This window comes from Cherax quadricarinatus, chromosome 67 (assembly GCF_038502225.1).
Source record: "Cherax quadricarinatus isolate ZL_2023a chromosome 67, ASM3850222v1, whole genome shotgun sequence".
Classification (NCBI taxonomy): Eukaryota; Metazoa; Arthropoda; class Malacostraca; order Decapoda; family Parastacidae; genus Cherax; species Cherax quadricarinatus.
This window is the reverse complement of record NC_091358.1, coordinates 22,487,734-22,503,672: the sequence shown is the minus strand read 5'-3', so window position 1 is coordinate 22,503,672 and position 15,939 is coordinate 22,487,734. Positions and strand designations below refer to the sequence as shown.

General features: G+C 45.7%; 1 protein-coding gene across 1 annotated transcript in view; it reads right to left on the bottom strand.

The window, feature by feature from the left end:
- The window catches only part of LOC128699681 (apolipoprotein D-like), a 42,442-nt gene that overhangs the window by 17,883 nt on the left and 8,620 nt on the right, over positions 1-15,939 (bottom strand). Inside the window, exons 2-3 of the mRNA XM_070099447.1 lie at positions 8,175-8,354; positions 1,776-1,995 (exon numbers count right to left, since the gene is read on the bottom strand). Coding sequence (XP_069955548.1) covers positions 1,776-1,995; positions 8,175-8,312 — 358 coding nt within the window. The 5' untranslated portion in view covers positions 8,313-8,354. The remainder of the gene's footprint in view (positions 1-1,775; positions 1,996-8,174; positions 8,355-15,939) is intronic.

Sequence of the window (15,939 nt, the reverse complement as noted above, 5' to 3'; positions counted from 1 at the left end):
CCACTCAGACTTTACTCCGTATATGAACACTTTCTGCTTCCTGTCTGTGAGTCATAACTCGATCCATGACAACACTTTTCCCCCAATACCATGAGCTGCCACTTTCTTCAACAGTTTTTTGTGTGATACTCCATCAAAAACTTTACTAAAATCTAAATAAATAATATCGAATTCTTTATAGTGGTCAACTGCTTCAGATGCTATGCTGAAGAAAGTAAATTAGTTAGGCATGATCGGCCCCTCGTAAATCCATACTGAGTATCATTAACCAAATTAGGCTTTTCAAGATGGCTTCTTATAATATCAGGTATAATTGACTCTAGTAATTTGTCTACGATTGAGGTTAGGCTTATTGGGCGGTAATTTGATGGTAATGTCTTGTCTCCTGATTTAAAAATAGGAATTACATCAGTCATCTTCCACATATCAGACACTACACCTGTTTGAAGATATATATTAAAATGCTAGTTAATAGTTCATTAAGTTCCGTTTTGATCTCGTTGTAGTAGCCAGACTTAGACTTGGTTACAAGTATTTCTGGCAGTCTGACAGACACACAGATGATAATCACATCAAGTACAAAGTATGTAGCCAGCTCTATGGTCACTATCTTGAACACTATGTGCTTAATTGTCCACTTATTGAAGAATATAGAGGTATAGATATGTCACGTGCCAAGATATCTTGTTAATGAAAATAAGATATCAGATATATTAAGCAAATCCCCTAAATTTGCGGCATATGGGCGCCTGGCAAACCTGAGAATAGCGTTCCGGTACCTCAGTAAGGAATCGTTCAAGACTTTATACACTGTGTACGTCAGGGCCATACTGGAGTATGCAGCACCAGTTTGGAACCCACACCTGGTCAAACACGTCAAGAAATTAGAGAAAGTGCAAAGGTTTGCAACAAGGCTAGTTCCAGAGTTAAAGGGAATGTCCTATAAAGAAAGGTTGAGGGAAATCGGGCTGACGACACTGGAGGACAGGAGGGTCAGGGGAGACATGATAACGACATACAAAATACTGCGTGGAATAGAGAAGGTGGACAGAGACAGGATGTTCCAGAGATGGGACAAAGAAACAAGAGGTCACAATTGGAAGCTGAAGACTCAGATGAGTCAAAGGGATGTTAGGAAGTATTTCTTCAGCCACAAAGTTGTTAGGAAGTGGGATAGTCTGGCAAGCGATGTAGTGGAGGCAGGAACTATACATAGTTTTAAGACGAGGTATGATAAAGCTCATGGAGCAGGGAGAGGGAGGACCCAGTAGCGGTCAGTGAAGAGAGGGACCAGGAGCTGAGTCTCGACCCCTGTAACCACAATTAGGTGAGTACAGATAAGTGAACTGTAGATATAAATTCAGATATGCTCCTGTTAACCCTTTTGGGGCCTAGTTCCTGGGCCTATTGTGTATCCATATACTCTGGCGCTACCGTCCACACGGTGGATATAACCTGCACAATGAACTAGCCACTTCGGTAGCAAAACATATTCTGTGGTTATAACATAACAGTCTGGATCGTGATCTTTGACCACATCTGAGGTCTTAGCAAAGATTATCGTACCTACTACCGACCCAGGTCTTACTTAAGACCTAACGTCTCTACAGACCGTTTTGGTCTCTAGCTCACAGACCTCTCAAAACCACTATGTAACCATTCTTTTTGCACGTCTCTATAAACAGTAGGACCACTACAGTAGGACTACTGGCCCATAAATCTACAGCCATACAACTACAACTACAACCACAACAACTACAACTACAACAACTTACTACCACTCCAGTCTAGCTTCATCTTAGCAGGTTGTTCTGGATTCATTTCCAGAATCCCTTCATTGGTCACCGTTGCCTTGTAAGGTGTCATGTCTGCTACAACTGGGGTTCGTATCTCCTTGACCTTGAAGGTCCTGGTGTCGTTCTGCAGCTCAAAGGTCGTACTCAGGCACCTGCTGGTCGTCACTAGCTTCTTCAACACGTACCAGGATCCACTGAACTGTTGGGTCAAGCACAAGGCATCTGTTGTTAGCTGGGCTGTGAGAATTTTTTTTATTTTTCTAAATGCTAAGAATTTTTTCACATACAAGACCAGTTTAGTTTCTTGTTGATAATTAGGCAAGAGAGAGAGAGAGAGAGAGAGAGAGAGAGCTCACACATAGCTTTGTGAACACTCGACGTCCCGACATGATAGCTGTTGTTGAAACATTTTTGGATGACAGGACTCCAGAAAATTTTGCAAGAATTGCTGGCTACACCTCATGGATGAGAAGAGACAGGCAAGGGCAAGGAGGTGGTGTTGCTGTGTGCTTCTCTAAAAGTGTTCATGCCCAGCACATAGATGTTGCCACCCCTACACATCTTGAAATGATGTTCTTCAAGCTCTGCATAAACACTAGTACCTCTGTACTAGCATGTGCAATGTACAGACCTCAGTGGCAACATGCAGACCCTATCAACTTCCTAATGGAAAATATTGACTCCCTTCTGCTACAACACAACTGTCAACATATTATAATTGTTGGTGACCTCAACCAGCACCTTATACAGAGGGACTTTGATGACCTTCTTGCAGTGTTTGACATGAGAAACTTTGTTGATTTCCCTACTCATATCTCTGGCTCCTCCCTTGACCCAGTAGTGAGTGATCTGGCAGAAGGCATAGTCACTTGTCAACCCCTCGGCTACGTTGGATCGTCTGACCACAAGGCTGTTTTTACCACACTTAAGATCCCAACAGAACGAGGTGAGGAGTCCACACGCACAACCTGGCTATGGGAAAGAGGTAATTGGCCAGCCCTTTGCTCTGAGCTCGCCACCACCGACTGGAATGCTCTTCTCCAGGGGGATGTTGACAACCAAGTGAAAGCCTTCACTGGACACATCCTTAATCTGCAACAAGAACACATTCCTCACCGGCAATATGTGACAAAGCCTACAGATCAGCCTTGGTTTGGCTTTCGTTGTAGAGAGGCTGCTACTGCTAAGTACAAAGCATGGCGAAGGTATAAGAGACATCCTACCACCTATAACAGGAACTTGCACATGCAAGCCTGTAGGCATATGGGTGATGTTCAAAAGTGGGCCATTGCTAAATGGGAGGTGGACACTAAAAGAAAGTTAGCATCAGGTAGGGTAGGCTCCAAAACCTGGTGGTCCCTGGTCAAGGACAGACAAGGTTATCTGCCTGATGAACTTATTCCACCTCTAAATCGACAGGATGGGACCACCTCTACTAGTAGTCAAGAGAAGGCGGACCTCTTTGCTGAACACTTTGCTACCAAAATGCAAGTTCCTGATCCAGCAAGGGACCCTCCTTGGCTAGCTGCACGAACTGTGTCAAAACTGTCAGTGGTGACAATAAGGCAGGAGGAGGTGCATTTCCTTCTTAAATCACTTGACCAGGAAAAGGCTGTGGGCCCAGACAAGTTGAGCCCAAGATTGTTGAGAAGATGTGCAGACGAGCTAGCAGCACCTCTAACTCGCATCTTTCAGCACTGCCTAGTACAGTGTAAATGGCCCTCTCTATGGAAAGAGGCAAATGTAGTCCCTGTTCACAAAAAGAAGAGCAGAGCAGAAATCAGCAACTACAGACCAGTGTCACTCCTGTCAATCACTGGTAAGATCCTTGAGACAATAATCTCAAGACAAATGACAGATTTTTTTGACTACCACTCACTACTTTGTGATCGTCAATATGGCTTCAGGAAAGGTTACTCTGCTGCTGATCTGTTGTTAAACCTCTCCACTAAGTGGCACCAGTCACTGGATGAATCCAAAGTCAGCTGTGTGGTAGCACTGGACATTGCTGGCGCTTTCGACCGGGTGTGGCACCAGGGCCTCTTAGCAAAACTTCAAGCACTGGGAATTGCAGGCTCTACGCTATGTCTCCTCAGTGATTACCTTCATGGTAGATCTCTAAGTGTAGTCCTCAATGGAACGGAATCAGCAAGGCATCCTATTGGGGCAAGCGTTCCACAAGGAAGTGTGCTGGGTCCACTGTTATGGAATGTCTACTTCAACGACCTTCTTCATCTCATCCCAGAATCACATGCATATGCAGACGACTGTACACTGACATTCACTTATCCAAGAGAAGAAATGCCAGCTGCTCTAAGCTACATCAATCACCAGCTGAGAGCTATATCAGCTTGGGGAAATAGATGGCAAGTAACATTTGCACCTGAGAAAACGCAAATGATGATCGTCTCTAGGCACCATGATGGTAATGCTGGTGCAGTAGTAAGGATGAATGGGAGGATGTTGGCACCTGGAGAAGAAGTTGATATCCTTGGGGTGAAATTTGACTCCAAACTAACCATGAAGAACCATGTTGTAAATCTTGCAAACAAGGCAGCCAGGAAGCTTACAGCACTTCGCCGTATCTCGCATCTGCTTGACAGTAGGGGTTGCAAGATCCTGTACGAGGCACAAGTACGCTCACACCTTGAGTATGCTCCACTTTCTTGGTTTGCCTGCCCCCCCCTCTCATCTGCGACTGCTTGACAGAGTAGAGAACAGAGCAAGACGTCTCATCTCTCGCCTGGACCCTTACTGTTATGTACAAGGCCAATATTGTCAAAATACCACACTTGGATCCACTTCGAGGACAGCGTGAAACAAGCTTTTATGCCACAAGACGGGCAGAAAGCAGCAACTTCACTCTGGCTGTACCCTTCTCCAGAACATCACTCCATCTGAGATCATACATACCCAGGATGACTCGAGTATGGAACACATTCGTACAGCATAATGATGTCAACGAGATAACGTCAGTTGATCAAATGAAAATGCTGGCCCACAGATGGCTCCAACTTCATCCTGTTCCCTACTTGTATGTCTCATAACAATAAAAATGCTTTCAAATGAGCTGATGTAGGTAACAGCTCTTAGCTTGCCAATAAAGTTAGGAATCCTTAACCTGTAAATAGCTGTCAATAAAGCTAGGGATCCTTAACCTTGTCAAACCCTGTGTAAAAAAAAAAAAAAAAAAAAAAAAAAAAGAGAGAGAGAGAGAGAGAGAGAGTGAGAGAGAGAGAGAGAGAGAGAGAGAGAGAGAGAGAGAGAGAGAGAGAGAGAGAGAGAGAGAGAGAGAGAGAGAGAGAGAGAGAGAGAGAGAGCTCACACATAGTTTTGTGAACACTCGACGTCCCGACATGATAGCTGTTGTTGAAACATTTTTGGATGACAGGACTCCAGAAAATTTTGCAAGAATTGCTGGCTACACCTCATGGATGAGAAGAGACAGGCAAGGGCAAGGAGGTGGTGTTGCTGTGTGCTTCTCTAAAAGTGTTCATGCCCAGCACATACATGTTGCCACCCCTACACATCTTGAAATGATGTTCTTCAAGCTCTGTATAAACACTAGTACCTCTGTACTAGCATGTGCAATGTACAGACCTCAGTGGCAACACGCAGACCCTATCAACTTCCTAATGGAAAATATTGACTCCCTTCTGCTACAACACAACTGTCAACATATTATAATTGTTGGTGACCTCAACCAGCACCTTATACAGAGGGACTTTGATGACCTTCTTGCAGTGTTTGACATGAGAAACTTTGTTGATTTATCTACTCATATCTCTGGCTCCTCCCTTGACCCAGTAGTGAGTGATCTGGCAGAAGACATAGTCTCTTGTCAACCCCTCAGCTACGTTGGATCGTCTGACCACAAGGCTGTTTTTACCACACTTAAGATCCCAACAGAACGAGGTGAGGAGTCCACACGCACAACCTGGCTATGGGAAAGAGGTAGTTGGCCAGCCCTTTGCTCTGAGCTCGCCACCACCGACTGGAATGCTCTTCTCCAGGGGGATGTTGACAACCAAGTGAAAGCCTTCACTGGACACATCCTTAATCTGCAACAAGAACACATTCCTCACCGGCAATATGTGACAAAGCCTAGAGATCAGCCTTGGTTTGGCTTTCGTTGTAGAGAGGCTGCTACTGCTAAGTACAAAGCATGGCGAAGGTATAAGAGACATCCTACCACCTATAACAGGAACTTGCACATGCAAGCCTGTAGGCATATGGGTGATGTTCAAAAGTGGGCCATTGCTAAATGGGAGGTGGACACTAAAGAAAGTTAGCATCAGGTAGGGTAGGCTCCAAAACCTGGTGGTCCCTGGTCAAGGACAGACAAGGTTATCTGCCTGATGAACTTATTCCACCTCTAAATCGACAGGATGGGACCACCTCTACTAGTAGTCAAGAGAAGGCGGACCTCTTTGCTGAAAACTTTGCTACCAAAATGCAAGTTCCTGATCCAGCAAGGGACCCTCCTTGGCTAGCTGCACGAACTGTGTCAAAACTGTCAGTGGTGACAATAAGGCAGGAGGAGGTGCATTTCCTTCTTAAATCACTTGACCAAGAAAAGGCTGTAGGCCCAGACAAGTTGAGCCCAAGATTGTTGAGAAGATGTGCAGACCAGCTAGCAGCACCTCTAACTCGCATCTTTCAGCACTGCCTAGTACAGTGTAAATGGCCCTCTCTATGGAAAGAGGCAAATGTAGTCCCTGTTCACAAAAAGAAGAGCAGAGCAGAAATCAGCAACTACAGACCAGTGTCACTCCTGTCAATCACTGGTAAGATCCTTGAGACAATAATCTCAAGACAAATGACAGATTTTTTTGACTACCACTCACTACTTTGTGATCGTCAATATGGCTTCAGGAAAGGTTACTCTGCTGCTGATCTGTTGTTAAACCTCTCCACTAAGTGGCACTAGTCACTGGATGAATCCAAAGTCAGCTGTGTGGTAGCACTGGACATTGCTGGTGCTTTCGACCGGGTGTGGCACCAGGGCCTCTTAGCAAAACTTCAAGCACTGGGAATTGCAGGCTCTACGCTATGTCTCCTCAGTGATTACCTTCATGGTAGATCTCTAAGTGTAGTCCTCAATGGAGCGGAATCAGCAAGGCATCCTATTGGGGCAAGCGTTCCACAAGGAAGCGTGCTGGGTCCACTGTTATGGAATGTCTACTTCAACGACCTTCTTCATCTCATCCCAGAATCACATGCATATGCAGACGACTGTACACTGACATTCACTTATCCAAGAGAAGAAATGCCAGCTGCTCTAAGCTACATCAATCACCAGCTGAGAGCTATATCAGCTTGGGGAAATAGATGGCAAGTAACATTTGCACCTGAGAAAACGCAAATGATGATCGTCTCTAGGCACCATGATGGTAATGCTGGTGCAGTAGTAAGGATGAATGGGAGGATGTTGGCACCTGGAGAAGAAGTTGATATCCTTGGGGTGAAATTTAACTCCAAACTAACCATGAAGAACCATGTTGTAAATCTTGCAAACAAGGCAGCCAGGAAGCTTACAGCACTTCGCCGTATCTCGCATCTGCTTGACAGTAGGGGTTGCAAGATCCTGTACGAGGCACAAGTACGCTCACACCTTGAGTATGCTCCACTTTCTTGGTTTGCCTGCCCCCCCTCTCATCTGCGACTGCTTGACAGAGTAGAGAACAGAGCAAGACGTCTCATCTCTCGCCTGGACCCATCCTGGATAGATCTGTCATTTCAGCAGAGCCTTCAACATAGGAGGGATGTGGGTGGCCTTACTGTTATGTACAAGGCCAATATTGTCAAAATACCACACTTGGATCCACTTCGAGGACAGCGTGAAACAAGCTTTTATGCCACAAGACGGGCAGAAAGCAGCAACTTCACTCTGGCTGTACCCTTCTCCAGAACATCACTCCATCTGAGATCATACATACCCAGGATGACTCGAGTATGGAACACATTCGTACAGCATAATGATGTCAACGAGATAAAGTCAGTTGATCAAATGAAAATGCTGGCCCACAGATGGCTCCAACATCATCCTGTCCCGTATTTGTATGTCTCATAACAATAAAAATGCTTTCAAATGAGCTGATGTAGGTAACAGCTCTTAGCTTGCCAATAAAGTTAGGAATCCTTAACCTGTAATATAGCTGTCAATAAAGCTAGGGATCCTTAACCTTGTCAAACCCTGTGTAAAAAAAAAAAAAAAAAAAAAAAAAAAAAAAAAAAAAAAAAAAGAGAGAGAGAGAGAGAGAGAGAGAGAGAGAGAGAGAGAGAGAGAGAGAGAGAGAGAGAGAGAGAGAGAGAGAGAGAGAGAGAGAGAGAGAGAGAGAGAGACAGACAGACAGACAGACAGACAGAGAATCGTACCTTCTCAGGGTTAAAATCAGGCATGGGTGTATAGGAATTACTGGAACACGTCCCCCACATCATCTGATGGGTGGCTGTGGGAGCTACCATCATGGCTGCTACCATGGTAACCACCATAATCCATGTTTGTGTCTTCATCTTTCCCGTGTGTCTTCTCAGCCTCCACACACTGCTTGTCTCCTGCGAAGTACTATAAAGTTTACTCCCACAGTACATCAAATCCCTTAGTTTCCTCTCACTCCTTTGATGCACTACCCACTACACAATTTTAGCCCAGATATATCAACTCCTGGGCATCCTGTCCTGCTCTGTCCTCTCTAAATGCTCCAGTCACCTTAGTAACCACTCCTCTGCGCTCTAAATCCCCTCCAGCACACACACACACACACACACACACACACACACACACATACTGGAAAACCTCATGTATCAACATTTTAGGGACACTACCAGAGAGAGAGGTGAAGATGAACCAGCAAGACTGGACCTCGTCTTCACCCTGAGTAGTTCAGACATCGAGGACATCACACACGACAGGCCCCTCGGAGCTAGTGATAACGTGGTTCTCAGCTTTGAATACATATTAGAGTTACAAGTAGAAAGGGTAACAGAAGTAGGATGGGAAAAACCAAACTACAAAAGGGGGGACTACACAGGCATGAGGAACTTCCTGCAGGAGGTCCAGTGGGAAAGAGAATTGATGGTCTGTGTGACAACAAAATGCAAGGAGGCAGAGGAGAGGTTGTCTCCCAGTATCACAGGAACAGTGGGAATACCAGAACGAGCCCTTGGTTCACCCAGAGGTGAAGAGAGGCCAAAATTAAGTGTGCTAAAGAATGGAAAAAGTATAGAAGACATAGCTTTGAAGGCCAAATCTGACCTGAAACTGTTGTACAGCCACATGAGGAGGAAAACAACAGGCAAAGACCAGGTAATCAGGCTGTGGAAGGAAGGAGGTGAGTTCACATGGAACGGAGCTCAACATGAGGATTAAGAAAGTATTTTCAGTGGAAACAGAAAGGATTCTGGATAGCTGGAATGGTGGGGTACACCAACAAGTGCAGGACACAATACACACAACAAATTAGAAGGTGAAGAGGCTGCTAAGTGAACTAGATACCTCAAAGGCGGTGGGACCAGATAACATCTTTCCATGGGTCCTGAGAGAAGGCAGAGGCTGTGTGTGCCACTAACAACAATTTTCAACACATTCATCAAAACAGGGTGACTACCTGAGGTGTGGAAGACAGCAAATGTAGTCCCAGTTTTTAAGAAAGGAGACAGACACATGGCATTAATTAAACTACAGAGCAGTGTCACTGACATGTACAGTATGCAAAATCATGGAGAAGATTATCAGGAGAAGAGTAGTGAAGCACGGGAAGGGAAATCCTGTGTCTCAAACCTACTGGAGTTTTATGACAAGGTGACGGAAGTAAGACAAGAGAGAGAGAGAGATGGGTGGGTAGACTTCATTTTCATGGACAGCAAGAAGGCTTCTGACACAGTTCCAAACAAGAGATTAACGCAAAAGCTAGAGGATCAGGCACGAATAACAGGTAAGATATGACAATGGATCAGAGAATACCTGAAAGGGAGGCAACAACTAGTCATGATATGAAATAAGGTGTCAGAGCGGGCGCCTGTAAAGAACGGGGTTCCACATGGGTCAGTCCTATGACTGCTGCTGTTTCTGGTATAAGTGAATGACATGACGGAAGGGATAGACTCAGAAGTGTCTTTGTTTGCAGATGATGTGAAGCTAAGGAGGAGAATTCAACTGGATGAGGATCTGGCAGGACAGGCTGCAGACCTGGCCCAGCAACTGGCTCCTGGAGTTCAACCCCACCAAGTGCAAAGTCATGAAGATTGGGAAAGGGCAAAGAAGACTACAGATGGAGTACAGTCTAGGGGGCCAGAGACTACAAACCTCACTCAAGGAAAAAGATCTTGGGGTGAGTATAACACCAGGCACATCTCCTGAAGCGCACATCAACCAAATAACTGCTGCAGCATATGGGCGCCTAGCAAACCTCAGAACAGCATTCCGACATCTTAATAAGGAATCGTTCAGGACCCTGTACACCGTGTACGTTAGGCCCATATTGGAGTATGCGGCACCAGTTTGGAACCCACACCTAGCCAAGCACGTAAAGAAACTAGAGAAAGTGCAAAGGTTTGCAACAAGACTAGTCCCAGAGCTAAGAGGTATGTCCTACGAGGAGAGGTTAAGGGAAATCTATCTGACGACACTGGAGGACAGGAGAGATAGGGGGACATGATAACGACATACAAAATACTGAGAGGAATTGACAAGGTGGACAAAGACAGGATGTTTCAGAGACTGGACACAGTAACAAGGGGACACAGTTGGAAGTTGAAGACACAGATGAATCACAGGGATGTTAGGAAGTATTTCTTTAGCCACAGAGTAGTCAGGAAGTGGAATAGTTTGGGAAGCGATGTAGTGGAGGCAGGATCCATACATAAGAACATAACAACATAAGAAAGAAGGAACACTGCAACAGGCCTACTGACCCATGAAGAGCAGGTCCATGTCCCTCCCCCGGAATAGACCAATGACCCACCCCCCCAGTCTGGCCACCTCCACTCAAGGATGGAGCACGGCACCAGACCCAGCAGCACAAGCTAGTTAGGTCCAACTTACACTCACCCACACCCACTCATGTATTTATCTAACCTATTTTTAAAACTACACAACGTTTTAGCCTGAATAACTGTACTCGGGAGTTTGTTCCACTCATCCACAACTCTATTACCAAACCAGTGCTTTCCTATATCCTTCCTGAATCTGAATTTTTTCAACTTGAAACCATTGCTGTGAGTCCTGTCCTGGCTGGAAATTTTCAGCATGCTATTTACATCCCCTTTATTTATTCCTGTTTTCCATTTATACACCTCAATCATATCCCCCCTAATTCTACGCCTTTGGAGAGAGTGCAGATTCAGGGCCTCAGTCTGTCCTCATATGGAAGATTTCTGATACGTGGGATCATCTTTGTCATCCTCCTCCGTACGTTTTCCATAGATTTAAGCAGAGTTATGATAAAGCTTACGGTTCAGGGAGAGTGACCTAGTAGCGACCAGTGAAGAGGGGGGGCCAGGAGATAGGAATCGACCCCTGCAACCTCAACTAGGTGAGTACATATATGCACATATGTGAAATAGGATCCTACAGGATAAAGCATGACTAAGGGACATATCAGCATATGGGAGGGTGTACCTCGATCACCACAGAACGTGAGAAGACAGACACTGAAAGAGAGGGTACAAAGATGCAAGGAGGAAAGAGAGGCAAAGATGGAGATAGCCAGGAGAACCCAGACTCAGGAGGATTAAGAAATACGACCTTCCTCAGAGCCACCTACAGAAGGCCATAAACCCTGACAACATTAATGCATCCAAACAAACTAACCCACATGCCATATCCACTGCCCCCACCCTCCTCAACACAAGCTCCACCTTAACAGCAACCCGCCATAGCTCCTCACCAAGAAACGAAACTCACCAAGATGATAACAGACACGTCTTCCCTCCTGGATATCAGACCCTGAGGAAAGATAGTGGGAGCGGAGGGAGAGGATGAGTTGCACTGCTCATTAAAACCGGTGAGGATTTGAGGAAATGGAAGGAATGGACAGAATGGGCGAAAGGGACTACCTAGTTGGAATAATTCAGTCTGGGGGACCTAAGGTGGTAATTGCAGTGATGTGCATCCCACTACAGAACTTCAGGAGGCCAAGAGAAGAATGTGAAGAGAGCAACAGAGCAATGGTAGACACACTGGCTGAGGTGGCCAGAAGAGCTCACATAGGTAGAGCAAAGTTTCTAGTTATGGGTGATTTTAATCACAAGGAGATTGCAAAAACTTGGAGCCACATGGGGGACCCAAAACATGGAGATCTAAAATGCTGGATATGGTACTGGAAACCCTCATGCATCAACTTGTCAGGGACACTATCAGAGAGGTGAGGATGAACCAGCAAGACTGGACCTCGTATTCACCTTGAGTAATTCAGGCACTGAAGACATCACATACAAAAGGCCTCTCGGAGCTAGTAACAATGTGGTTTTGGGCTTTGAATATTTACCAGAGTTATAAATGGAGAGAGTAACAGGAGTAGGATGGGAAAAGCCAAGCTACGAAAGGGGGAACTACACAGACATAAGCAACTTCTTGCAAGAGGTACAGTGGGAAGGAAAACTGGTAGGAAAATCAGCAAACGAAATGATGGGACTATGTGACAAAAAAAATGCAAGGACGCTGAGGAGAGGCTTGTTCCCAAGGGAAACAGAAATAATGGAAAGACCAGAATGAGTCCTTGGTTCACCCAAATGTGTAGATAGGCAAAAACTAATTGTGCTTGAGAGTGGAAAAAATACAGAAGACAAAGGACCCAGGAAAATTAAGAGATTAGTTGAAGAGCCAGAAACGAATATGCACAGATAAGGGAGGCACATGGATCATTCGAAAATGACACAGCATCAAAAGTCAAGTCTGACCTGAAACTGTTGTATAGCCACATCAGGAGGAAAACAACAGTCAACTGATCAGGTAATCAGGCTGAGGGAGGAAGGTAGGGAATTCACAATAAAGGACCAAGAAGTATGTGAGGAGCTCAATATGAGATTTAAAGAAGTGTTCACAGTAGAGACAGGAAAGACTCCAGGAAGTCGGAATAGGGGTATACCCCAACAAGAGATACACCAACAAGTGCTGGATGAAATACACACAACTGAGGAGGAGGTGAAGAAGCTGCTCTGTGAAGTTGATGCCTCAAGGGCAGTGAGATCAGACATCTCTCTGTGGGTCCTTAGAGAGGGAGCAGAGACGTTGTGTGTGCCACTTACAAAAATCTTTAACACATTCATTGAAACTGGGCAACTACCTGAAGTATGGAAGGTGGCAAATGTAGCCCAAATTTTTATGAAACGAGATAGACACGAGTCATTAAACTACAGACTAGTGTCACTGACATGTATAGTATACAAAATCATGGTGAAGATTATGAGGAGAGTGGTGGAGCACATAGAAAGGAACAAGCTGATGAACGACAACCATCATGGTTCAAGGGCAGGCAAATCCTGTGTCACAAACCCATTGGAGATTTATGACAGGTAACGGAAGCAAGACACAATAAATAGGGGTAGGTAGATTACATCTTCTTGGACTGTAAGAAGGCCTTCGACACAGTTCCTCACAAGAAGCTAGTGCAAAAGCTAGAGGGTCAGGCATGCATAACAGGGAAGGCACTGCAATACATCAGAGAATACCTGACAAGGAGGCAACAACGAGTCATGGTACGTGACGAGGTGTAAAAGTGGGCGCCTGTGATGAGCGGGGCTCCACAGGGGTCAGTCCTAGGACCAGAGCTGTGTTTGGTATATGTGAATGACTTGACGGAAGTGTCCTTGTTCGCAGATGATGTGAAGTTAATGAGGAGAATTAAATCGAATGTGCATCAGGCAGGACTACAAAGAGACCTGGCCAAGCTGGAAGCTTGGTCCAGGTGTCTTGGCTCCTCGAATTTAACCCCGCTGAATGTGAAGTCAAGATCGGGGAAGGGCAAAGAAGATCACAGATAGAGTACAGGCTAGGTGGCCAAAGACTGCAAACCTCACTCAAAGAAAAGGATCTTGGGGTGAGTATAATACCGAGCACATCTCCTGAGGCGCACATCAATCAGATAACTACTGCAGCATACGGGCGCCTGGCAAACCTGAGAATAGCGTTCCGATACCTTAGTAAGGAATCGTTCAAAACACTGTACACCGTGTACGTCAGGCCCATACTGGAGTATGCAGAACCAGTTTGAAACCCACACCTGGTCAAGCATGTCAAAAAATTAGAGAAAGTGCAAAGGTTTGCAACAAAGTTAGTTCCAGAGGTAAGGGGATTGTCCTACGAAGAAAGGTTAAGGAAAATCGGCCTGACGACACTGGAGGACATGAGAGTTAGGAGAGACATGATAACGACATATAAAATACTGCTAGGAATTGACGAGGTAGACAAAGACAGGATGTTCCAGAGATGGGACACAGAAACAAGGGGTCACATTTGGAAATTGATGACTCCTATGAGTCACAGGGGTGTTAGGAAGTATTTCTTCAGTCATAGAGTTGTCAGAAAGTGAAATAGCTCGGAAAGTGACGTAGTGAAGGCAGGAACCATACATAGTTTTAAGACGAGGTATGATGAAGCTCATGGAGCAGGGAAAGAGTGACCCAGCAGTGACCAGTGAAGAGGCGGGGCCAGGAGCTATCAATCGACCCCTGTAACCACAAATAGGTGAGTACACACTCACACACACACACAAACACACACACACACACACACACACACACACACACACACACACACGCACACACACACACACACACACACACACACACACACACACACAGAGGAGTACGAAGAAAACAACAGGGTGATGGTGGACACACTGGCTGAGGTGGCAAGAAGAGCTCACTCGAGCAGAGCAAAGTTACTGGTAATGGGCGATTTCAACCACAGGGAGATCGACTGGGAAAACCTGGAGCCACATGGGGGTCCCGAAACATGGAGAGCCAAGATGATGGATGTGGTACTTGAAAACCTCATGCATCAACATGTCAGGGACACAACCAGAGAGAGAGGGGAGGATGAGCCAGCAAGACTGGATCTTGTGTTCACCCTGAGCAGTTCAGACATTGAGGACATCACTTACGAGAGGCCCCTTGGAGCTAGCGATCATGTGGTTCTGAGTTTTGACTATATAGTAGAGTTACAAGTGGAGAAGGTAACAGGAACTGAAGGGGACAGGCCAAACTATAAAAGGGGGGACTACACAGGTATGAGAAACTTCCTGCAGGAGGTTCAGTGGGACAGAGAAATGGTAGGAAAATCAGTAAACGAGATGATGGAATATGTGGCAACAAAGTGCAAGGAGGCAGAGGAAAGTTTTGTTCCCAAGGGAAACAGAAATAATAGGAAGACCAAAACGAGTCCTTGGTTTACCCGAAGGTGTAGGGAGGCAAAAACTAAGTGCAACAGAGAATGGAAAAGGTACAGGAGGCATAGGACCCAGGAAAACAAGGAGATTAGTAGAAGAGCCAGAAACGAGTATGCGCAGATAAGGAGGGAGGCCCAGCGACAGTATGAAAACGACATAGCATCGAAAGTCAAATCTGACCCGAAACTGCTGTATAGCCACATTAGGAGGAAGACAACAGTCAAGGACCAGGTGATAAGGCTGAGGAAAGAAGGTGGAGAACTCATAAGAAACGATCAAGAGGTATGTGAGGAGCTCAACACGAGATTTAAGGAAGTATTTACAGTAGAGACAGGAAGGACTCTGGGGGGACAGACCAGATGGGGACACCAACAAGGAATACACCAACAAGTGTTGGACGACATACATACAGATGAGGAGGAGGTGAAGAAACTGCTAAGGGACATCGATACCTCAAAGGCAATGGGACCTGGAGTTTACCTGGAGAGAGTTTCGGGGGTCAACGCCCCCGCGGCCCGGTCTGTGACCAGGCCTCCTGGTGGATCAGCGCCTGATCAACCAGGCTGTTGCTGCTGGCTGCACGCAAACCAACGTACGAGCCACAGCCCGGCTGATCAGGAACCGACTTTAGGTGCTTGTCCAGTGCCAGCTTGAAGACTGCCAGGGCAACATCTCTCCATGGGTCCTTAGAGAGGGAGCAGATATGTTGTGTGTACCACTTACCACAATCTTCAACACATCCCTGGAAACTG